Here is a 25,545-nt window from a genome sequence, read left to right as displayed (position 1 = left end):
CAGCTGCTGCACACGGCTGGCCCATATTTAAATGGTTGTCCACTAGGACTCCAAGGTCCCTCTCACAGTTACTATTGTTGAGCAATGTACATGTACTATACCTGGCCGTTTGGTTTCTCTTGCCTAAATGTAGAACCTGACTTTTTTCACCACCGAATTTTCTTTTGTCTGATAGCACCCAATGTTCAGGTGTGTCAAGATCCTTCTGTATTTTGTGCCTGTCTTCTGGAGACATGGCTATTCCAGCCAGTTTGGTGTCATCTCCAAAATGGATGAGTTCCCCATCTATCCCCTCATCCAAGTCATTGATGAAGATGTTGGAGAGTCCAGGACCTAAAACAGAGCCTTGGGGTACTCCACTATATACTTCCCTCCATATAGATGCAGTTCCGTTGAGCACTACACATTGAGTGTGGTTGGTCAGCCAGTTTTGAATCCATCTGGTGGTGTTGCTGTCCATCCCACATTTTTTCTACTTTATCATGTAGTAGTTTATGGTCTACTTTATCAAATTACCAGAAGATTAGGTTAATTGAGTCACTCTTTGGTCGATTCATTTGCTCTCTCTATCTTGGGATAGTTTGTGTCCCTTGAACGAGAATAGGATCTCGGCGACTGGAGTAGAACACAGAATCATGGGACCTTGGGAGGTCTTCTAGTCCATCGCAGACAAACACATTGTCCAGTCTCTTCTTCAAAACCTCCAGTGATGGAGCAACTTTTGCAAAACTTTTGCCAGACCCATCCTTGAATATAGTTCATCTGTCTGGAACCCATACCACATCTCGGACATCAACACCCTTGAAAATGTCCAAAGATACTTCACCAGAAGAGCCCTTCACTCCTCCACTCGAAACAGAAGACCCTACGAAAGCAGACTATCAATCCTAGGTCTAGAAAGCGTAGAACTACGATGCCTAAAACATGATCTAAGTATTGCCCACAAGATCATATGCTGCAACGTTCTACCTGTCAATGACTATTTCAGCTTCAATCGCAACAACATAAGAACACGCAACAGATTCAAACTTAATATTAACCGCTCCAAACTTGACTGTAAAAAATATGACGTCAGCAACCGAGTTGTCGAAGTGTGGAACTCATTACCTGACTCAGTAGTTTCAACCCCTAACCCCCAACATTTTTCCCTTAGACTATCCACGATTGACCTCTCCAGGTTCCTTAGAGGTCAGTAAGGGGCGTGCATAAGTGCACCAGTGTGCCTTCCGTCCCCTGTCCAATTGTCTCTCCTTATCTCATTTATCTTTTCTTCCTTTCAAATATGTTCACCTATACTTTTATATCTTTTCTTCTATTCTTTTCTTTACTTATATTATTACATATATTTCTCTTCAATGTGTATTATGTATTGGACAAAATAAATAAATAAAATAAAACTTCTTCAACTTCTGGAGAGAAGCCATTCCATCCATCCATCCATTTAATAGGACTTATATGCCGCCCTACTGCCAGAGGACTCTGGGTGGCTTACAACCAATATACATAAAATACAATTTAAAATCCCCTAAACACAGTACAAACAAGTTAAAACCCATAAGTTCATTGTTCTCATTATTAGGAAACCTCTACTTAATTCAAGTTAACTTTAGTAGGGTTTAGTTTTTCCCTGGAAATTTTTAACTTTACTATGATTGACGTTTTCTTTAGAAATTCATTATATCAAAAGTGTCGTAAGTGGCAGTCATGACCAAAAGTCATACATTCAGGCTCTTTGCAAAGCCAAATATAATGCATTGGTTTATTGTTCTTTCCCATCAGGAAATTTGTCCTTAATTCCAGGTTTCTTGTCTCCTTGGTTAATATCCACCCATTGCTTCTCGTTCTACCCTCAGGTGCTTTGGAGAATAGGTTGACTCCCTCTTCTTTGTGGCAACCCCTGAGATATTGGAAGGCTACTATCATGTCTCCCCTGGTCCTTCTTTTCCTTAAACTAACCATGCCTAGTTCCTGCTATCGTTCTTCATATGTTTTAGCCTCCAGTCCCCTAATTATCTTTGTTGCTCTTCTCTGCACTCTTTCTAGAGTCTCAACATCCTTTTTGCACAAAATTATAAATTATAAAATTATATTCGTCTTTGCAAAGAGCCTGAATTTTTTACCTTCCTTATGACTGACAGTTAAGACACTTTTGACATAATTAAGTTAAGAATTTGTAGAGAAAATTATATTTGGCTTTGCAAAGGGCCTGAATTTTTGACCTTTCATATGACTGACAGTCAAGATGCTTTCGACATAATGAATTTTCCTTGCAATAGAATAGAATAGAATAGAATTCTTTATTGACCATTGGTGATTGGACACACAAGGAATTTGTCTTTGAAAAAGAGGGTGGTGAAAATATTTACTGACGTCTCACATCCTGGACACAAATTGTTTCATCTCCTACCCTCAAAACATTTATTATTTATTTTTATTTATTTATTTATTTTGTCCAATACACAATAAGGGTTTTAGTGGGTATATATCTATATACACATAGTAAAATACATGATGAAGGTTATAGAGGAGATACTCATAGTAAAATATATCTAAGAAAGAATAGAAAAGAAGATATAGGAATAGAACATATCAATGAAAGAATAGAAGAAGAGATATAGGAATAGAAGAAAGGTATAGGAGATATAGGAGAGCAATAGGACAGGGGACGGAAGGCTCTCTAGTGCACTTGTACTCGCCCCTTACTGACCTCTTAGGAATCTGGATAGGTCAACCGTAGATAATCTAAGGGTTGGGGGTTTGGGGATGACACTATGGAGTCCGGTAATGAGTTCCACGCTTCGACAACTCGGTTACTGAAGTCATATTTTTTACAGTCAAGTTTGGAGCGGTTAATATTAAGTTTAAATCTGTTGTGTGCTCTTGTGTTGTTGTGGTTGAATGCTACAGAGCACTGCATACCAAGACAAATAGACGCAAGAACAGTTTTTCCCCGAACGCCATCACTCTGCTAAACAAATAATTCCCTCAACACTGTCAAACTATTTACTAAGTCTGCACTTCTAGTTTTTTCTCATCATTCCTATCAACCTTTTCCTCCCACTTAGGACTGTATGACTGTCACTTGTTGCTTGTATCCTACGATTTTTATTAATATTGATTGTTTCTTCATTGCTTATTTGACCCCTGTGACAATCATTAGGTGTTGTACCACATGATTCTTGACAAATCTATATTTTCTTTTACGTACACTGAGAGCATCTGCACCAAGACAAATTCCTTGTGTGTCCAATCACACGTGGCCAATAAGGAATTCTATTCTATTCCATTCCATTCCATTCTATTCCATTCCATTCTCGCTCTTTCTCTCTAGCTCTCTATCTTTCTATCTCCATCTTCATCTTCATCTATCTTTATCTGATATAATGGCCAATAATTAACCCCATTCCCAATGATGGTCCAGCCAGGCGGTTCTGAGTAATGCCAAAACGGCCCCATAAAAATTTTTTTGAATTGCAAAAGAGGTTGTTTCACAATTGGAAAGGGTGTGTCTTCTCCTCCCCCTGGTATCTAATAAAGAGGAACTCAATGGCAACAATATTCAGAGGCTGCCCTATAAATTCTCCAAGGCTTTCTGGCCTCCTTCAATTCGCTTTGCTCTGCAGGCCACTGAAGACTCCGATCGCATCTCCAAGTTGGTGAGTAGTTTGGGTTGCTTCCACCAGGTGAGCATCGAAAACCCAGCAGCTGAAATTCGGATTTATTTCGGCTTCAATTTGGATGAAGGTGATGGAAGGAAGAGAGAGAAAAACCCAAGTTATTGAATAGAATGCTTGGCTGCATAGCTAGAGGTATAACAAGCAGGAAGAGGGAGATTATGATCCCGCTATATAGAATGCTGGTGAGACCACATTTGGAATAATGCTGTGTTCAGTTCTGGAGACCTCACCTACAAAAAGATATTGACAAAATTGAACGGGTCCAAAGACGGGCTACAAGAATGGTGGAAGGTCTTAAGCATAAAACGTATCAGGAAAGACTTCATGAACTCAATCTGTAGAGTCTGGAGGACAGACGGAAAAGGGGGGGACATGATCGAAACATTTAAATATATTAAAGGGTTAAATAAGGTCCAGGAGGGAAGTGTTTTTAATAGGAAAGTGAACACAAGAACAAGGGGACACAATCTGAAGTTAGTTGGGGGAAAGATCAGAAGCAACGTGAGAAAATATTATTTTACTGAAAGAGTAGTAGATCCTTAGAACAAACTTCCAGCAGACGTGGTTGGTAAATCCACAGTAACTGAATGTAAACATGCCTGGGATAAACATATCCATCCTAAGATAAAATACAGAAAATAGTATAAGGGCAGACTACATGGACCATGAGGTCTTTTTCTGCCGTCAGTCTTCTATGTTTCTAATTTATTTTTTAAAGAAACGGAATTATTGCAGGGTGTTTGAATTGAATGCAGCTGTTTTAATTGTTAGCAATTAAAAAGATTTTAATTTAAGCCCAAGATTAAATTCAGCTTTATTTAAACCCAGATTGAAAAAAAACCCAAAAACAAATTGCAGGGTGCTTGAATTCAATGCATTTGTTTTAATCTTTAGCAGGTGTTTCAATGCATGTTAAAAACAGAAGAGTTTTACTTAGGCCTAAACTTAAATTCAGAGTTAATTCAGATTGGGATGCAGGTTACAATCACAGAAGAAATATTGAAAGATGCTTGAACTGAATGCATCTGTTTTAATCTTTAGCAGGTGCTTCTATGCATCTTAAAAACTGAAATTTTTAAGATTAATTCAGATTTTAATTCAGATTTATTTCACTTTGAATTCAGATGAAACTTGCAATCATGGAGAAAGAAGGAAACACAGGTTTTAAAGAACAAACCAAGTTACTGCAGGGTGCATGAATAGATTACTGCTATTTTAATCTTGAATTGAAAATTGAAAATTTTAACTGAAGCCTAAACTTAAATTTAGATTTATTTCGGCTTGAGTCCAAATGAAGGTTGCAATCTTCAAAAAAGGAAAGTCATTTTTTTTAAAAAAAATGGGTTATTGGCAGGTGCTTGACTTGAATGGGTATTTTTTAGTCTTTGGTGATTATTTCTAGACTTACACATTGGGAGAAACCACAACGAATTGGTAAAAATCACCTGCTTGGGAATAGATTATTTAATTCAGGTTTACGAATTTAGGAGCCGGTGAATGGCCTTACCTAAATTACAGTAATAAGAATAAATAACTTGGCTGAACTTGGTTAGGGACACACTATTTTCCTTCTGATTGATTGAGCCCCATTGATTTGGCGAAAACCAAATAAACCCACTTTAGCATCCTGGCTAAGATCGTTTCAAATCCAGTTTAGCTGCTCGCAATTCTGGAAGTTTGCAATTCAGGCTGTGCAAGAGTTGGGTTTCTTTTCCCCTCGAAGGAATCCAGAGGGTGAACTGACCAATCCCGGGAGGAGATTAAAAAAACCAATCCAGGGAGGAGATTAAAAAGGTAAGCTGACGAGGAAATGATGCCGATCAGTACATTTTTAAAAAAATTTAATGCCTGCTGGACGGCTGCAATCCTTTCCAGCCAGGCGTTCGAGTAAGTCAAGAGTTAGATTTCTTTTCTCCCCAAAGGAATCCAGAGGGTGGACTGACCATTCCAGGGAGGAGATTAAAAGTCCTTCGAGGATATAAGTTTTCTGATTATTGAAAGAACCGGGCGATTCTTCTTTTTGCCTCTATACCAGGTTCCTTGAAGTCCACCAGGATGAACTACCAGAATCAGCAGAACAACCAATCTTGCCCCCAACCTGTGCCGTGCATCCCCCAACCCGTGCCGTGCATCCCCCAACCTGTGCCGTGCATCCCCCAACCTGTTCCGTGCATCCCCCAACCTGTGCCGACCATCCCCCAACCTGTGCCGTGCATCCCCCAACCCGTGCCGTGCATCCCCCAACCCGTGCCGTGCATCCCCCAACCTGTTCCGTGCATCCCCCAACCCGTGCCGACCATCCCCCAACCCGTGCCGTGCATCCCCCAACCCGTGCCGTGCATCCCCCAACCTGTGCCGTACATCCCGCAACCTGTGCCGTGCATCCCCCAACCTAAGCAGTGTTAGCCCCCACCTAAGCAGTTGTACCCGCCAGTGGTAACCCCCACCTCAGCAATGCTGCCCTATTGCCAGGATCAAAATCCACAATGCCGTTCAGAAGCTGTTGAAGGGGAAGGGCGAAGGAGAAGGCCCAAGGTTCTTTCTTAGCTTCCAACCTCAACCGGCACGGAAACCCACCGAGGAAACGAGACCCTGGGAATTGAGGCTTCGAGACGCCATCCACCGCTAGCCAACCCAACCACCGAAGGCCTGTGCGGTTGGAGACCTCGGCAGACAAAAACCATCATGAGAACTTCCGAGAAGAACCGGTCTCTTCATACTTCGTCTTCTTCTATCTTCCCCCTTCTGGTGCCTTGCCCTATACTCTGTTTATCCCCTGCCAAAATGTTATTAAAACGCATGAATTAGCTGACATTGGAAAGTTGTCTTTCTTTTTTATTCCTGTGTTTTTAATTGATTTTTTAAAAAAATATTTACATCTTAATGTTTTCAGGTAGATCGACATCCATATACACTGCTCAAAAAAATAAAGCGAACACTCAAAAAACACATCCTAGATCTGAATGAATGAAATATTCTCATTGAATATTGAATTGAATTGAATTGAATTCTCATTGTTCTGTACAAAGTGGAATGTGTACAACAGCAGGTGACATTGATCGTCAATCAAGTGTTGCTTCCTAAGTGGACAGTTTGATTTCACAAAAGTTTGATTTACTTGGAGTTATATTGTGTTGTTTTAAGTGTTCCCTTTATTTTTTTTAACAGCATATTTACATTCATATTAATCCATTATATATTTATACATTGCATACAGAAGTATTTCTTTATAATCTTACTGATTTGTCTCTTTTTTGGGGGGACCTAATTATACCATTTAGTCCAAGTGTTATAATAGTCATAGAAACATAGAAGACTGATGGCAGAAAAAGTCCTCATGGTCCATCTCGTCTGCCCTTATACTATTTCCTGTGTTTTATCTTAGGATGGATCTATGTTTATCCCAGGCATGTTTACATTCAGTCCCTGTGGATTTACCAACCACCTCTGCTGGAAGTTTGTTCCAAGGATCTACTACTCTTTCAGTGAAATAATAGTCCGAGTCTTTTTGGCCATTCATCTCCATCATTAGCTTGTCCATTTCTGCACAATCATAATTTTTATTTGACGGTTTTGGGATATGATTTTTTTTTTACAATACCTAGCCATATGTGAATTTTCTTCCAATATTTTTTTGCTTTGGGACACAACCACCATAAATGAAAGAAGGTGGCCCTGCTCTTCTTTTACATTTCCAACATGCCTGGTTGAAATTTGGATTTATTTTTGGCAACCTTTTCCGGACCAAGTGCCACCAATAGAACATTTTATACTGATTTTCTTTATTTTGTTAATTTGATGTTCCTAGTCATTGGCCCTTTTACTACATCCTCCTTCTTATCCTATCCGATCAAATATTTATAGATATTACGTATTATTTTTTCCTCTGGGCTGTTTTTATTTTGCTGAAAGAGTAGTAGATGCTTGGAACAAACCTCCGGCAGACGTGGTTGGTAAATCCACAGTAACGGAGTTGAAACATGCCTGGGATAAACATAGTTCCACCCTAAGATAAAATACAGGGAATAGTATAAGGGCAGACGAGATGGACCACGAGGTCTTTTTCTGCCGTCAGTCTTCTATGTTTCTATGTGAGTAATTTATCAAGTTTATTTAGTTTATCAACTAAACAATGTCGCTTGGCAGGACCCAGGGGAAGAGCCTTCTCTGTGGTGGCCCGGCCCTCTGGAACCAACTCCCCCCAGAGATTAGAATTGCCCCCACCCTCCTTGCCTTTCGTAAGCTTCTTAAAACCCACCTCTGCCGCCAGGCATGGGGGAATTGAGATACTCTTTCCCCTAGGCCTCTACAATTTTATGCATGGTATGTCTGTATGTATGTTTGGTTTTATAATAAGGGTTTTTAACTGTTTTAGTATTGGATTATTATTATATGCTGTTTTATTGCTGTTGTTAGCCGCCCTGAGTCTGCGGAGAGGGGCGGCATACAAATCCAATAAATAAATAAATACATAAATGAATGAATGAATGAATGAATCTATCTATCTATCTATCTATCTATCTATCTATCTATCTATCTATCTATCTATCTATCTATCTATCTATCTATCTATCTATCTGAAGGAGATACTCCCTAACGGTGGACAATGAACCTGTGGAACGGCTTGCCACTAGAAGTTGTGGATGCTCCATATTAGGAAGTTACCAGAAATGCGATAGGAATAAAGCGTCCTTTTGAGGGTAGGAAGATAAGAGCCTGGACAATATGTTTTTCCAGAATGGGATAGGGGTTTCCTGCCTGCGCAGTGGGGTGGGCTAGAAGACCTCCAAGGTCCCTAATGAATACTCCAGTTGCCAAGATGATCTGATGGGCACCCAAACCCAATTAAAGAATCAAACAGGAGCCTGGGTGGGGACCACCGGATAAACTTTTTACCTACCCAAAACATCCTCCGCTTAACATAGAAATAGGGGACGTTGTAAGTTGGGGATGACGTGTGTTTCGTTGCAGAGAGAAAACAGCTGGCCTGATCTGTCCTCAATGCTCCTCGGTGGTGCAGTGGTTAGAGTGCAGCACTGTAGGCTACTTCTGCTGATCACCGGCTGGCAGATCGAATCCCACCACCGCCTCCAGGTTGACTCAGCCTTCTGTCCTTCCGAGGTGGGTCAAATGAGAATTACCCTACTCCTCCAGACTTCAAATACTAAATCTAGAAAATTTACAACTACGTCGTCTCCGAACTGATTTAACTGTTGTTCATAAAATCGTACATCATAATGTACTCCCTGTCAGTGACTACTTCACGTTTAACAACAACAACGCAAGAGCACGTAATAGATAGAAACTGAATGTAAATCGCTCCAAACTTGACTGCAGAAAATATGACTTCAGCAATAGAGTGGTCACCGCCTGGAACTCATTCATTCATTCATTCATTCATTCATTCATTCATTCATTCATTCATTCATTCATTCATTACATTTGTATGCTGCCCCTCTCCGTAAACTCGGGGCGTCTGATTACCTGACTCTGTTGTTGCCTCCCCCAACCCCAAAATCTTCAACCTTACATTATCTACAATTGACCTCTCCCTTTTTCTAAGAGGTCTGTAAGGGGCGTGCGTAAGTGCACTTTTGTGCCTAATGTCCCTGTCCTACTGTCTTATTATCCTTTCTATTACTATGTTCTACTTATGTTGTGTTATGTTAATATGTACTTGTTTGACAAATAAATAAACTGGCTGAAGGTTGACTCAGCCTTCCATCCTTCCGAGGTGGGTAAAATGAGGACCCGGATTGTGGGGGCAATAGGCTGGCTCTGTTAAGAAGTGCTATTGCTAACATGTTGTAAGCCGCCCTGAGTCTAAGGAGAAGGGCGGCATAAAAATTGAATGAATGAATGAATAAATAAATAAATAAAATCTGCTGATTCTGTAAAAGCAGGATGAAGCGTGTATAAGTCTAAAGGCTATTGCTAAGGCTCTTCGGAGAGGGGCGGCATACAAATCTAATAAATAATAATAATAATAATAATAATAATAATAATAATAATAATAATAATAATAATGAGGACTGGAAGCTTCTGTGAGGAGAAAGATAGAAACATAGAACATAGAAACATAGAAGACTGACGGCAGAAAAAGACCTCCTGGTCCATCTAGTCTGCCCTTATACTATTCCCTGTATTTTATCTTACAATGGATATATGTTTATCCCAGGCATGTTTAAATTCAGTTATTGTGGATTTACCAACCACGTCTGCTGGAAGTTTGTTCCAAGGATCTACTACTCTTTCAGTAAAATAATATTTTCTCATGTTGCCTTTGATCTTTCCCCCAACTAACTTCAGATTGTGTCCCCTTGTTCTTGTGTTCACTTTCCTATTAAAAACACTTCCCTCCTCAACCTTATTTAACCCTTTAACATATTTAAATGTTTCGATCATGTCCCCCCTTTCCCTTCTGTCCTCCAGACTATACAGATTGAGTTCATGAAGTCTTTCCTGATATGTTTTATGCTTAAGACCTTCCACCATTCTTGTAGCCCGTCTTTGGACCTGTTCAATTTTGTCAATAACTTTTTGTAGGTGAGGTCTCCAGAACTGGACACAGTATTATTCCAAATGTGGTCTCACCAGCGCTCTATATAAGGGGATCACAATCTCCCTCTTCCTGCTTGTTATACCTCTAGCTATGCAGCCAAGCATCCTACTTGCTTTTCCTACCGCCCGACCACACTGCTCACCCATTTTGAGACTGTCAAAAGTCACTACCCATAAATCCTTCTCTTCTGAAGTTTTTGCTAACATAGAACTGCCAATGCAATACTCAGATTGAGGATTCCTTTTCCCCAAGTGCATTATTTTCCATTTGGAAACATTGCAAAGATTTTGCAAAGAAATTGGAAGCAGTTCTGGGTTTTGAGGTACCAATCTTTATTGCAGGGTCATTCACAGTTTGACAGGTCCCTTAATTTCCAAGACATCCCCTACTCCTTTCCTTGCCTCAGATTTCCCCCCCCCCACCTGGGTTTATTCTTATGATTATCCATTTTCAAATGCAAGGAACGTGGCGGGTTAAAAGTGGGGGGCGAAGGGCTTTTGGGGTGATTACAGTAGACTATCTCCCTGGGATTCAACAGCCGCCTTTATTTTTTGAATTTCTCGCTCTCCTCTTGCTGTCGGATCAGGCAGGAGATGGGGCTGGCGATACCGCCGATCAAGTTCCAATACTCGTCGAAGTTGATCTCCCCGTCTTGATTCTCATCCAGGTCGCAGATCAGTTTATCGGCCGCCTGCCTGTTCTTGGTGTCCTGGAGGGAAGGAAACAGAGGAAAAACCTGTCATCGGGCAGATAAGAAAAACTCATTCCCATTCATTTCAGGGGTGAGTATATGTTTTGTCTTTAATATTGGAGTTGGGATCCTTAGCTGGTTCTAGTTGGTTTCGTGTATTTGGGGTGTTCGGGGTTTCCCCCCGTATTTCGAGAGTGTTTTTGTGATGTTTCGACGAGATCACACTCGTCATCTTCCGGCTGGTATCTTGGGCTTTGCGCTGCTGCGAACTAAGAAAAAAGTGCGAGCTCGTTGAAACATCGCAAAAACACTCTCAGTACACAGGAAAAAAACCCAAACACATCAAATACACACCTATACCTCTGAAAATCTACGAAAACAAATATATCTATATATCTATACTAGTTTCCCTTCCTTTTAATTATTCAGCAAAAATATGTTGTGCATACACACACATACTGCTCAAAAAAATAAAGGGAACACTTAAACAACACAATATAACTCCAAGCAAATCAAACTTCTGTGAAATCCAACTGTCCCACTTAGAAAGCAACGCTGATTGACAATCAATTTCACCTGCTGTTGTGTACACTCAACTTTGTACAGAATGAAGTATTCGGTGAGAATATTTTATTCATTCAGATCTAAGATGTTGAGGGTTCCCTTCATTTTTTTTTTTGGAGTAGTATATATATATATTAGTGTTATTGAGATGAATATTATCAAAGCTATCAGCAAAGCTGGCTGGGGAATTCTGGGAGTTGAAGTCCCAGAAAATATAAATAGCCGTGTTTTTCAAGCTTAGCAACTTTTAAGACGACTGGACTTCAACCCCCAGAGTAGCTTTGATATGATTCCTGCCAATTATCTATCTGTCTCTCTCTCTCTCTCTCTCTCTCTCTCTATCTATCTATCTATCTATCTATCTATCTATCTATCTCATCTATCTTATTTATCTATCTCATCTATCTATCTATCTACCTACCTACCTATCTCATCTATCTATCTATCTATCTCATCTATCTATCTCATCTATCTATCTACCTACCTACCTATCTCATCCATCCATCCATCCATCCATCCATTGGGTTTTTATGCCACTCCTCTCCGAAGACTCGAAGGATAATGCTAATTTGATGAGACAAGGCAGTGTTTCTTTAAGTTGGCAACTTGAAGACAAGTGGACTTCAACTCCCAGAATTCCCCCAGCCTGAGCAAAGCTGGCTAGGGAATTCTGGAAGATGAAGTCCAACTGTCTTTAAAGTTCTCAAGGTTATAAGAAACATTGACCGAGGCGCGATAACTTTCACGCCGTGGGTTAGGATGGGACAAAAAACAGATGTCCTTCTCCTTTTGAGCCCAAATCCGGACGGGACCCCGAGTTCAAGGAGCCGCCTCCCTCACCGTCAACATGTGGTTCAGTTCGTGACTCAGCATTTTTCTGAAATCGGATTTGCTGATCCCGCGCCGTCTACGGCAACAACATCCTTTGCCGGAATATTTGTCGTAATTCTTCACCAGGGTCTGGATCGCCCACTCGAGCTCCGAAGAGTCTGTGGTCACCCTCATGCTGCCTTTGGTTCCTGCAAACGGGGTGGTGGTGGTGGTGTAAAAAAACAAAGAGAAAAACTTTGATCACCTGTTGGTGCCCTTCCCACTTTGTGAAATGAATAAAATTAAGAGCTTCCTCGGTGCAATAGGAAGCTTCTGCCTGTAATTATTCAGGGAGAATATGTGAGATTCAGGCTACGGTCTTCAGCAAAGAGGAAATCAAAGGAAAAGCAACCGAATAGCAAAAGGAAAAATAAAACGGGAACATAAAAAGGCATGAAATAAAAAAACATAAAAGCAGGAAGGATAAAGTAGGTGAGAGAAAGAAAGAAAGAGAAAGAAAGAAGGAAGGAAGGAAGGAAAGATAGAGAAAGAAGGAAGGAAGGAAAGAAAGAGAAAGAAAGAAGGAAGGAAAGAGAAAGAAAGAAGGAAGGAAGAAAGGAAGGAAAGAAAGGAAGAGAAAAAAGGAAGGAAGGAAGGAAAGAAAGAAAGAAAGAAAGAGAAAGAAGGAAGGAAGGAAAGATAGAGAAAGAAGGAAGGAAGGAAAGAAAGAGAAAGAAAGAAGGAAGGAAAGAGAAAGAAAGAAGGAAGGAAGGAAGAAAGGAAGGAAAGAAAGAATAAAATAGGTGAGAGAAAGAAAGAAAGAGAAAGAAAGAAGGAAGGAAGGAAAGATAGAGAAAGAAGGAAGGAAGGAAAGAAAGAGAAAGAAAGAAGGAAGGAAAGAGAAAGAAAGAAGGAAGAAAGGAAGAAAGGAAGGAAAGAAAGAAAGAGAAAAAAGGAAGGAAGGAAAGAAAGAAAGAAAGAAAGAGAAAGAAGGAAGGAAGGAAAGAAAGAGAAAGAAGGAAGGAAGGAAAGAGAAAGAAAGAAGGAAAGAATTAGAGGAAAGAAGAAAGGAAAGGAGAATATATGATGAGCAGTTGAGTCATTTACTACTTAATACTTTTAATACTACTACTACTACTAATAATAATACTAGTAATAATAACAACAACAACAACAACAACAATAATAATTTTTTTTAAAAGCTGGAAGGGACCTTGGACCTGCTTATGTAAATCACTTTATATAAATGAACGAAATAAAATTTACACGCCTGCCTAGATAGCTCCATTTCCAAATTCGGAAACGTGATCCTTTCGAAGCAGCTCACCCCTGATGGACGCATGAAATTTCAGCTACTGGCTCCCTCTGGCTTCCTTCCTGAGGACTAGCAGCTTGGATTAAATCCAACCAGCCTGGCAAAAACTTTTTTTCCCCTTCTGCTGAACAACTGTGAGCAGGAAGGTCTTCCAACAAGTCCAAAGCTCACTTAGCCAATGTCTCGCTTAGTAACGGGAACGGCTGGGCTCAATGTGGGTTGTAACTCGAGGACTGCATGGTTGCAAATTGCAAATTGAGAAGTTGTTCCCACGCCAGGTGTGTAAACTTAGGGGCAAATATCTATTTTGGGATGCCAACCCAGCGGCTTTGTGCAAATTTTGCAAAAAAAAATAAAAATTGGACGACTCCCATGTCGGGGCAGGGAAAAATGCCATAGGGAATATCTCAATATTTTTTTTTTGTGGTCGAACAAAGTCCTGAGTGAGTTAAAAAGGAAAATGTAAATCTCTGCTTGTTTAAAAAAATAATAACCACAGTTTCTTGTCTGTTTTGATGTGGATTTGATTCGGGCTTGTGATTGAGCTTGCAATTCTGGTCTGTCTGGAGTTTTTTGTGTTGCTTGTCATTTGGGACAGGCGTGGGTTTCTGCGGGGTTGCGTTCTTTTTGCAAAAACCTAACAAAGCTTGGGGTTATTTCTCTGGTGGTGGTTGTCTTTTTTTTCACCAGCAACGGTGGGAAAAATATTTTTTTTTAATTGAAAATTAATACAACAGGTAAAGAAACCTAGCTTTGAATGTTTGTTTACTCGGCCAACATTGTGCTGGTTAAATTTGATGGTGCTAGAATTCGAATTAAATATAGAAATTAGAAAGGGAATTAGAATAGAATAGAATTAGAATTAGAATAAGAATAGAATAGATAGAGAATAGAATAAAATACAAAGAAATAGAAATAGAATTAGAATTAGAATAAAAATTAGAATAGAATTATAGAAATAGAATAGAATTAGAATAGAACAGAATAGATGCAGAATAGAATTAGAAATGGAATTAGAATAGAATAGAATTAGAATTAAAATAGAATAGATAGAGAATAGATTAAAATACAAAGAAATAGAAATAGAATTAGAATTAGAATAAAAATTAGAGTAGAATTAGAATAGAATTAGAATAGAGCAGAATAGATACAGAATAGAATTAGAAATGGAATTAGAATAGAATAGAATTAGAATTAGAATATAATAGAATAGAATTAGAGTAGAATTAAAATAGAATCAGAATAGAATTAGAATAGAGCAGAATAGATACAGAATAGAATTAGAAATGGAATTAGAATATAATAGAATTAGAATTAGAATATAATAGAATAGATAGAGAATATAATAAAATACAAAGAATTAGAATTAGAATAAAAATTAGAATAGAATTAGAGTAGAATTAAAATAGAATCAGAATAGAATTAGAATAGAACAGAATAGATACAGAATAGAATTAGAAATGGAATTAGAATAGAATAGAATTAGAATTAGAATATAATAGAATAGATAGAGAATAGAATAAAATACAAAGAAATAGAAATAGAATTAGAATTAGAATAAAATAGAATAGAATTAGAATAGAATAGAATAGAACAGAATAGAATTAGAATAGAATAGAATTAGAATAGAATAGAATTAGAATAGAATAGAATTAGAACAGAACAGAATATAATAGAATAGATAGAGAATAGAATAAAATACAAAGAAATAGAAATAGAAATAGAATTAGAATTAGAATAAAATAGTAGAATTAGAATAGAATAGAATTAGAATAGAATAGAACAGAATAGAATTAGAATAGAATAGAATTAGAATAGAATAGAATTAGAATAGAATAGAATTAGAACAGAACAGAATAGAATAGATTAGATAGAGAATAGAATACAAAATAGAATAGAACAGAACAGAAAATGGAATGGAATGGAATAGAATGGGACATTGGAGGTCTTCTAGTCCAACCCCCTGCTGTTGCTGCAGTTGTGAAGTCAGTAACAACAATGTTAAGTCACAAATTCAGATCCTGGGAAAGTGGGGGGTTTGGACACGCCCCAAAGAATTTGTCCCCGAAGGAGGAGGAGGAGGAACCGGATCCTGTAGGAGGGGGACACACCCACCCCATTGCAACGAAGGAGTTGCCGCGTTCTTTGCGTAACTCCAGTCGAGCCCGTTTCTCTAGCTGCCTCCTCCCGAGACGGCATATTTCGAGTTACGACCTGCCCTCAGAAACGGGGCGTTTTGGATTCTCTTCGGATTTCCCAGAGTAAGAGCTGTCTCTGGGTTTTTTTTCCCTATCTGTGAAATGGGTACATCCGTTGGCCACAACTCAAAAGGGGGGAAAAAACAGTATATAACATTCCCTTCTTACGTCAAACAACTATTTTTCTCACGTATCACCCTCTCGTCCATTTCTAAACCTTTTAAATTTAACTCAGTTCCAGAGCTCTTGTTTATAAGAGCACAAACTAAAATTCGATATCTATCTTCTTCTATAAATAGTGCCCGTATCTGTTAAAATATATTAAAATTTGTTTGTTTGTTTGTTTGTTTGTTTGTTTATCTATCTATGTATCTATCTATCTATCTTTCTATCTATCTATCTATCTTTCTATCTATCTATCTATCTATCTATCTATCTATCTATCTATCTATCTACCTACCTACCTACCTACCTACCTACCTACCTACCTACCTATCTATCTATCTATCTATTGGATTTGTATGCCGCCCCTCTCCGTAGACTCGGGGCGGCTAACAACAGTAATAAAAACAGCATATAAACAATCTAATATTAAAACAGTTAAAAACCTTTATTATAAAACCAAACATACGTACAGATATACCAGGCATAAAATTGTAAAAGCCTAGAGGGAAAGAGTATCTCAGTTCCCCCATGCCTGGCGGCAAAGGTGGGTTTTAAGAAGCTTACGAAAGCGCAAGGAGGGTGGGGGCAATTCTAATCTCGGGGGGGGGGGAGTTGGTTCCAGAGGGCCAGGGCCGCCACAGAGAAGGCTCTTCCCCTGGGTCCTGCCAAGCGACATTGTTTAGTTGACGGGACCCGGAGAAGACCCACTCTGTGGACCTAACTGGTTGCTGGGATTCGTGTGGTAGAAGGCAGTCCCTGAGATAATCTGGTCCGGTGCCATGAAGGGCTTTATAAGTTATAACCAGCTTACTTCGGCCTTCTGTTTAAGAAGGGAATGTTATATACACTGCTCAAAAAAAATAAAGGGAACACTTAAAAAACAGAATATAACTTCAAGTCAATCAAACTTCTGTGAAATCAAACTGTCTTCTTAGGAAGCAACACTGATTGACGGTCAATTTCACAGGCTGTTGTGCCAATGGAATAGTTGTGCAAATGAAATATTCAAAGAGAATATTTCATTCATTCAGATCTAGGAGTGTTCCCTTTATTTTTTTTGAGCAGTACATATTAATATCTTTAGGCATGGACGCTGTATTTCTTTTATATTATATTATTTTATTTTATTTTATTTTATTTTGTAAATTTTATTTGTTTGTTTGTTTGTTTGTTTGCTTGCTTGCTTACTTACTTACTTACTTACTTATTTATTAGATTTGTATGCCGCTCCTCTCCGTAGACTTATGTATGTTTTATTTCATGTTGGAGAAAAAAATAAAAAATTTATACCCAGAAACAAAACAATAATGTTTTCCCCCTGATCTCTGGTGGGCTTGGAAAAACACAAGGAAATACGGTAATTATTTAGCCCAGCAAGGGTCAAAAACTTGGCCCCCAGCCAGTACCTCTTAAAGGGGCCAAGTTTGAAAAAAATTGATTTAACCCAACCGAATCATTATCCCATTATCATTTGCCATCAAATTACGAACACCGCTGGAAGTAGAATTGCTCTGGCTAAGCAAGGCTAAGTGAGTATTGTGGGATTTTACAGCCAATTTTGCCCCCGTTTTTGCAGCTGCGGAGTCTACGGAGAGGGGTGGCATACAAATCTAATAAATAATAATAATAAAATCCAAACTTTCCCCATTAACTCGTGGGAAGCCAGCTGAGAAGGCTGCAAATGGGGAGCCCCAACGGTCGTAGCTGCGAGGACCAGCCAGGGATGATGGGATTTTCGAGCGGTTGCTAAAACCAAATGGTCTATTTGATATTTGCAGACTCGTCGCTACTGTCGATCCAGATACAGTGGTACCTCTACTTGCGAACTTAATTTGTTTCGTGACCAGGTTCTTAAGTTTGTAAGAAGAAGCAATTTTTCCCATAGGAATCAATATAAAAGCAAATAATGCGTGCAATTGAGGAAACCACAGGGAAGGTGGAGGCCCTGTTTCCTTCCAGGAGATTCCTAGAGAGGCCCCATGGAGGCTTCTTCCCACCTTTTCCGGCCCTGTTTCCTCCCAGGAGATTTCCTAGAGAGGCCCCACAGAGGCTTCTCCCTGCCTTTTCCATCCCTGTTTCCTCCCAGGAGAATCCTAGGGAGGCCCCACGGAGGCTTCTCCCTGCCTTTTCCATCCCTGTTTCCTCCCAGGAGAATCCTAGGGAGGCCCCACGGAGGCTTCTCCCTGCCTTTTCCGGCCCTGTTTCCACCCAGGAGATTCCTAGAGAGGCCCCATGGAGACTTCTCCCCACCTTTTCTGGCCCTGTTTCCTCCCAGGAGATTCCTAGAGAGGCCCCACGGAGGCTTCTCCCTGCTTTTTCCCAGTTACAGTTTTGGAGGCTCGGGTTTGTAAGTGGAAAATGGTTCTTGAGAAGAGGCAAAAAAAATCTTGAACACCTGATTATCTTGAAAATTTTGTAAGTAGAGGCATTTTTAGGTAGAGGTATCACTGTATTTACATTTTATGCTTTAAATAAAAAAATTAATCCCAGGCCATTCGCTTGTACAGAAAAAAAAATATCCTAATTTCCCTCCCCCATACAACTAAATGTCATAGGATCATTTCCTTATTTATTTTTTAGGAAGTCAATTTCTTCTTTTTTTTTTCCTAATCCTATTTTTCTTTTTTTTCTCTCTTTTTTCTTTCACCCAAACAGACCACCGTTGTCTTCCGTTGCCATGGACGGGTTTTTTGGTAAGTGGCCCATTAAAGCAACTCTTGCAAAAAATTAAAAAAAAATCAACGTTTTTGTTCGTGAGGTTGAGGAAAACATCATTTGTTGCATGAACTTTCTCAAAAGTTCAGCGTTTTCTTTTCATTTGGCCTGTTTACATTGATTCCTTTCCAAGGACCAGGATAGTTTATATTCTGCATTTGTTTCAAAAACCTCCCAAATCGGTTTCTTGCAGCTACACTTTTTAATTTAAATTGAAACGCTTCTCTGGGGAGATCAGATCTCTCCCTCCGCAAAGAATAAATATTCCAATTTTTGCATCTTTTTCCAGGAAGGGAAAACCTTGCAAATTAAAATTTAGGTAGTCCTTGACATGCAACCGATGTCGAGCCCAAAAACCTTTGTCGAGCAGTTGAAACATGAAGTCAATTTTTCCCCGTTCTATGACCTTTTGTTGCCACGGCTGTTAAGTGAATCATAGTTGTTAGTGACGCGAGCCAAACAGTCATTAAACAAATTTGGCTTCCCCTGTAGACCTTGAAGGTCACAAAAGGGGATCGTGTGACAACCCCCCCCCCAATCGTTTGACCGTTGCCAAGCACCCGAATTCTGATCATGTGACCGCGGGCAATGCCGCAGCTGGTCGTAAGTGTGAAAAATGTTAATCAGACGTTGTTGGGGTTTTTTTTCCCAACAGTCTTTGAACAGTCTTATTTGTTTGTTTGTTTGTTTGTTTGTTTGTTTATTTATTTATTCATTCATTCATTCATTCATTCATTCATTCATTCATTCATTCATTTATTTATTAGATTTGTACGCCGCCCCTCTCCGTAGACTCTGGGCGGCTCACAACAATAACAAGAACAATGTAAGAACAAATCTAATAATTTAAAAACACTAAAAACCCCATTATTAAAAGCAAACAAACACACAAACATTCCATGTATAAACTGTATAGGCCCGGAGGAGATGTCTCAGTTCCCCCATGCCTGACGGCAGAGATGGGTCTTAAGAACTTTACGAAAGGCAAGGAGGGTGGGGGCAGTTCTAATCTCCGGGGGGAGCTGGTTCCAGAGGGTCGGGGCCGCCACAGAGAAGGCTCTTCTCCTGGGTCCCGCCAAACGACATTGTTTAGTCGACGGGACCTGGAGAAGGCCAACTCTGTGGGACCTAACCGGTCACTGGGATTTGTGCGTCACTAAATGAACTTGTCGTAAGTCGAGGACTGCCTGGGTGAATTCCAGCCATTTCTGTACAATGAATCCTCTTCGTTCCCTCCCGATTTCCCAATTCCAGACAGGCGGTGTGAGCAATCGGGGCGTCGCTCCCTTTTGTAATTCTGCTGTCTTTTTAATTTTCAAGGTGTGATTGTTTTAACTGCTGCTTTATTTTCCTTTAATTTCCCTGTAGGGAGGGTCTGTTTGCTGGAAGTTTGCTGAGGTTTTTTTACTCTTCTTTTCCCCCCTCCCACCCTACCCCTGCAAAGTTGATTTTCAGCCTGTTTATTTTTTTTAAGCAGAAAAAGGGGATTTTCGCTCCCCATTTTTAAAAGCGAGCGGCTCTCGGCAGCCAAGCTGTGTGATGGATGAACGATAAAGGGAAAAAAGAAAATATTAAAGAGAGCGAAGTCGTTCGAAATCAAGGGGGGGGCAGAACGACATGGTTCTTGGCTGAGGGGCGGGTTCCGAGTTCGATTCAGTCCTAAGACTCTGGGGATGCCAAGGATGGATGGGTGGGTGACGGACAGATAGATAAATGGACAGACAGACAAGCGGAGAGATGGAAAGATAATAGAAAAGAGGCAGGAAGAAGATGATACAAATCTAATTAATAATAATAATAATAATGATGATGATGATGATAAATAGAAAAGAAGAAGTAAAGATGATAGATAATAAATATGAAATGGAGAGATAGATGCTAGATAGATAGATAGATAGATAGATAGATAGATAGATAGATAGATAGATTGATATAGGAGATAGATAGATAGACAGACAGATAGATGATAGATAGATACATAGATACATAGATACATAGAGAGAGATTAGAGAGAGAGAGAGAGATAAATAGATAAACAGATAGATATGAGAGAGTGAAAGAGAGAGATGGATGGAGGGAGGGATGGATAGATGGATAGAGACTGAGAGAAAGATAGAGAGATAGAGATGAGGTGGGAGGGAGGGAGAGAAATGTGGGTGGGTGGGTGTATGGATGGATAGACAGACAGAGAGAGAGATGGATGGATGGATAGATAGATATGCAGATAGATATGAGAGAGATGGATGGATGGATACATTAATACTGTATATACATACATACATAGATGGAGAAATATGAATGGATGGATGGTTGGATGGATAGATAGATAGACAGATATACATAGATAGAGAAATATGGGTGGTTAGATAGATAGGTAGGTTGATTGATTGATTGATTGATTTGCCCTGTGTAATAACTCGAATTAGCAACAGAATTGCTCACGTTTGCCCTGGTTCCTGTCAACAGGAAACCCTTCCTTTTGGTAGAGCTTGTGGAACTCATGGCCACAAGGTAGGGAAAGCCACAGCCTGTCTTTAAATTTTTCCTCAAGGTCCCAACGTGGGGATTCCCGCTCTAAGGCTACAGTGACCATCATCCTTGCCTTGGGAGCAGCCCCGTAATAATCCTTAACGCGGATGTGGTGCCGAGGGCGAGGAAAGCGAGTTTAATGCGGGAGAGGTTTTATCGGGTGCCAAATAACCCAATGGAGCCTCCCTAGTTAGCAGAAGTCTACCCCAGAGTGCCATTTGCTTTGGATTAAATGACTTGAGGAGGAGGGGGGATGGTTCCTCCAGTTATGACCGGAATCTCCATTGCTAAGCAAGACGGTCATTAAGCAAGTCAAGTTTATGGCTCCTTTTGTCCAATTCTGAATTGAACCAATTCTGAGTCTCCAAATCTTCCCTATCTGGTTTTTCTTAAACATGGGCAGAAAACCAGCACCCTTCAGGCACGTCAGAAAGCTATCAAATTAATAATCCCTCTTCCATTATTATTGTTATTATTATTATTATTTTAAGAAAAGATTACACCCAGGAACGGGACATTGTTGTATAATTGCTACTGGAGGCAGCTTCCAAAATAATAAACAGCCTTGAAAGCAAATGAAACGTCGCATTAATTCAACGCTGTCCCCATCCTGGGAAGCTCGTGTCTGGAGGAGGAGGACTACAAATCCCAGAAGCCCCAAATCCAGGCAGTCTCTAGAATAGGTTGCTGGGTCTGGAGGGCACCAAGTTGCAGAAAATTTGCCCGAACAAGTGAAAAACTCTAATTTATTTCTCCCCCTTTCTCTCTCCTTTTAAATTCTAGACCGGGTGTTATTAGCAAAACTTTGAGACAAGTTTGAACTTGGTTGGCCTGATTTCAACAGACTGCGAAGTTTGGAGGAGTTGGATTATTGCGGGCTGGGGGAGCATTAATTAATTAATTCATTGATTTATTAGATTAATAGGCCGCCCTTCTCGCAGACTCGGCGTACAAAAATACAATATAATAATAAAATAGTAGGAAGGGGTGCCAATTTTCCTCTTATTTTGCGAAGAACAAAACCGGGCTCACAAGACCTTCTCCAAAGCCCAGGTCAAACCGACACTAAACAGACTTCGCTTCCCAAAGAAATTAAAAAAAAAAAAAAAAATTTATCTCAATCCCCAAAGAAATAAAGGAAAATAAATAAATTATCCCGATCCCCAAAGAAATAATGGAAAATAAATAAATTCTCCCAATCCCCAAAGAAATAAAGGAAAATAAATAAATTATCCCGATCCCCAAAGAAATAATGGAAAATAAATAAATTCTCCCAATCCCCAAAGAAATAATGGAAAATAAATAAATTATCCCGATCCCCAAAGAAATAAAGGACAATAAATAAATTATCCCAATCCCCAAAGAAATAAAGGAAAATAAATAAATTCTCCCAGTCCCCAAAGAAATAAAGGAAAATAAATAAATTCTAACAATCCCCAAAGAAATAAAGGAAAATAAATAAATTCTCCCAATCCCCAATGAAATAAAGGACAATAAATAAATTCTCCCAATCCCCAAAGAAATAAAGGACAATAAATAAATTCTCCCAATCCCCAAAGAAATAAAGGAAAATCTTAAATTCCCTCCCTATTTTCCTGCCCATCGAGAAAAACAGTGGCATTGCCCCATCGAAAACCCAACACTCGTTTCTCATTTCGGTTGTGAGAATCCATCCACAAGGTGTAAGACTTTCGTCCCCTCTCCTAATGTTTCTCTTTTACTGGTATCATGTATATAAATATTATTATATCTTCGTGTACCACAAATACGTATTTGACAAAACAAATAGATAAGTAAAAACAAAATAAGTTTCTCTTAAGTCATGTCTGATCCTTTTAAAAAAAACAAACCAAAACTTTTCCTTCTTTCTCTCCAATTCTTTCTTTCCCAATTTGGCGCATCTGAAATCTGTTCGTTTGTGTGAATTCATCCGCGGGTGACGTCCCGTCAATCGATGGACTGACTGACAGGCAGACCTGATGGACTGACAGGCCATTCGCAAATGCTCGCCCTGCTTAAAACTTCTCTGTCTTTGAAAGGGACCCCTGCCTGCTCACCCACCCACAATGCGACTATTTGTGTGTGTGTATATGTGCCACAAAAGCCTCTTGTTTCTTACCCGGCATTTTGGTGGGTTTGCAGCTGGGCTCCGACGGCTTCTCCGATCCTGGCTTGTCTGCTTGGCCCGTCCGACTCGCCTCTGTTTACCAAACTGGTCTATTTGAGAGAGAGAGAGAGTTTGTAACTCCCATCCAAAGTTACGCCCGGCCCCCTGAATCACGAGACCAGGATTGGTTTGCTTTTTTTAAAGAGGAAAAATTCCCTTCCCATCTTCCCTCTTTCGCCACCACTCCTCCTCCTGCCAACTTTGGGGTGTTCCTCTTGACTAACCCCCTTGGATCTCTGCATGGCATCATTGCCAAATCATCTTCAGGGCTTGGCACCGCCGCCACGGGACGAAGCCGGTCAGATAGGATGCCCCTGGCCTCCAGGAGGGGACAGTCGAGGGCCAGGCTTGAAGAAATAAAAAATAAAAAATAAAAAACGCACAGTTTGGAGGGGATTTTTGGAGGGAGGGAGGGACAGGCGACCTGGGATATATTTCGGAGATTGGCAAACACAGATCCCTCGCATTCTCCCGAGCCACTCCCTCGACAGCTGGCTGCTGTGGAGACACATCCCAAAAACACAACATTGTTCTCGTCAATCCTGAATGAGCAAAGAGGCCGCACCTCGGAGGCTGTTGGTTAATCAGTTCCAGATTTGGAGAGGGCCTCTGAAATTGAAAAGCTGCTGAAGTTTTTTCCTGCCTTTGTTCCTGGTTTAATTAGGATGCCAGGCATCTGTATATCTCTTTCTATCTCTCATCTCCCTTTCTCCCCCACCCTCTGTCTTCTGTCTACATCTACTGGTGTCTGTCTGTCTGTCTGCCTGTGTGTCTAGATAGATAAAGAGATAGACAGACAGACAGACAGATAGACCTACCTACCTACCTACCTATCTACCTACCTACCTACCTATCTACCTACCAACCTACCTACACCTCTTTCTCTTTCTCTCTCTCTACCTACCTACCTACCAACCTACCTACACCTCTTTCTCTCTCTCTCTCTCTCTCTCTCTCTCTCTCTATCTATCTTATCTACCTACCTGCCTACCTATCTATCTACCAACCTACCTACACCTCTTTCTCTTTCTCTCTCTCTACCTACCTACCTATCTATCTACCAACCTACCTACACCTCTTTCTCTCTCTCTCTCTATCTATCTACCTACCTACCTACCAACCAACCTACCTACCTACACCTCTTTCTCTCTTTCTCTCTCTCTGTATTTACATACATCTCTCTATCAAACTCTATTTATCATCTATTTCTATCTATCTCTGTCTATGTATCTGTCGGATTGTCTGTTTCTCTGTCTCTATATCTATTTGTCTGTCTGTCTGTCTATCTACCTACCTACCTACCTACCTATCTACACCTCTATCTACACCTCTCTCTCTTTCTCTCTCTCTGTATATATATACATCTCTCTATCAAACTCTATTTATCATCTATTTCTATCTATCTCTGTCTATGTATCTGTCCATTTGTCTGTTTCTCTGTCTCTATATCTATTTGTCTGTATGTATGTATGTATGTCTACCTACCTACCTACCTACCATTAGCTTCCCCCTTCTCTCTTATTTATCACCTCTGTCTATCTTTCTATCCCTCCATTTCTCTCTACCTAACTCTATCATTTATCATCTATGTATCTCTCTCTCTTGCTTTATCTATCTATCTATCTATCTATCTTTATATCTATCTATCTATCTATCTTTATATCTATCTATCTATCTATCTATCTATCTATCTATCTATCTATCTATCTATCGTCAGATTGCTTCAAATCCCCCCCCTCCACACACACACACAATATTGCCAAAATGCACGCACACAAAAATACAAGGGATATTAAAGATACCAAACACATTTATTTACATGCAAATAGTGCTGGGTTTATTGGCTAAGGAATTCCCACAAACTTCAGTCTCTCTTTATAGCCGTTTCTGCCTTTAAAGGAGAGGGCTCTCGAGATTCAAAGCAGCTAAGCCAATGGGCTGAATTTGCAGCCTCTTTTAACCTACAAGAGCCCAGCCAGTAGTGAAATCCAATTTTTTTTACTACCGGTTCTGTGGGTGTGCCTTGGTGGGTGTGGCAGAGGAAGGATACTGTAAAATCCCAAACTTCTCCAAACTTCTCCAAACTATTCAAAATCTCCACTACTAGTTCTCCAGATTTCATCCCTGAGCCCAGTCCTATATCGGCTGCAGT

At 39.9% G+C, this 25,545-nt stretch overlaps 2 protein-coding genes across 3 annotated transcripts in view; one reads left to right on the top strand and one right to left on the bottom strand.

Annotated features, from left to right (window-relative positions):
- Positions 1-10,547: 10,547 nt before the first annotated feature.
- Positions 10,548-23,698, bottom strand: S100A16 (S100 calcium binding protein A16). Of its 2 annotated transcripts, XM_070766413.1 has the most exons (4): positions 23,618-23,698; positions 23,346-23,443; positions 12,335-12,513; positions 10,548-10,948 (listed from the first exon to the last, which is right to left on the bottom strand). In XM_070766413.1, the coding sequence occupies exons 2-4, from the start codon at positions 23,350-23,352 to the stop codon at positions 10,784-10,786; spliced, it is 351 nt and encodes a 116-aa protein (XP_070622514.1). In that variant the 5' UTR covers positions 23,353-23,443; positions 23,618-23,698; the 3' UTR covers positions 10,548-10,783. The 2 variants fall into 2 exon arrangements, with proteins under 2 accessions (XP_070622514.1, XP_070622515.1); XM_070766414.1 differs by lacking the exon at positions 23,618-23,698 and having other exon boundaries at positions 23,346-23,459.
- S100A1 (S100 calcium binding protein A1) overlaps positions 10,912-25,545 on the top strand; it is a 61,205-nt gene continuing 46,571 nt past the window's right edge. The window contains exon 1 of the mRNA XM_070766418.1: positions 10,912-11,021. The gene's annotated coding sequence lies outside the window, so the exon portion shown is untranslated. The remainder of the gene's footprint in view (positions 11,022-25,545) is intronic.

Source organism: Erythrolamprus reginae, chromosome 13 (genome assembly GCF_031021105.1).
Source record: "Erythrolamprus reginae isolate rEryReg1 chromosome 13, rEryReg1.hap1, whole genome shotgun sequence".
Taxonomy (NCBI): Eukaryota; Metazoa; Chordata; class Lepidosauria; order Squamata; family Dipsadidae; genus Erythrolamprus; species Erythrolamprus reginae.
This window is presented reverse-complemented; position numbering and strand designations above follow the sequence as displayed.

Excerpts from the sequence above, each read along its gene's own strand:
- S100A16 (XM_070766413.1), bottom strand. Across the intron at positions 10,949-12,334 it reads AACTGAACCACATGTTGACG|GACACCAAGAACAGGCAGGC; the intron begins GTGAGGGAGGCG and ends CCTTCCCTCCAG.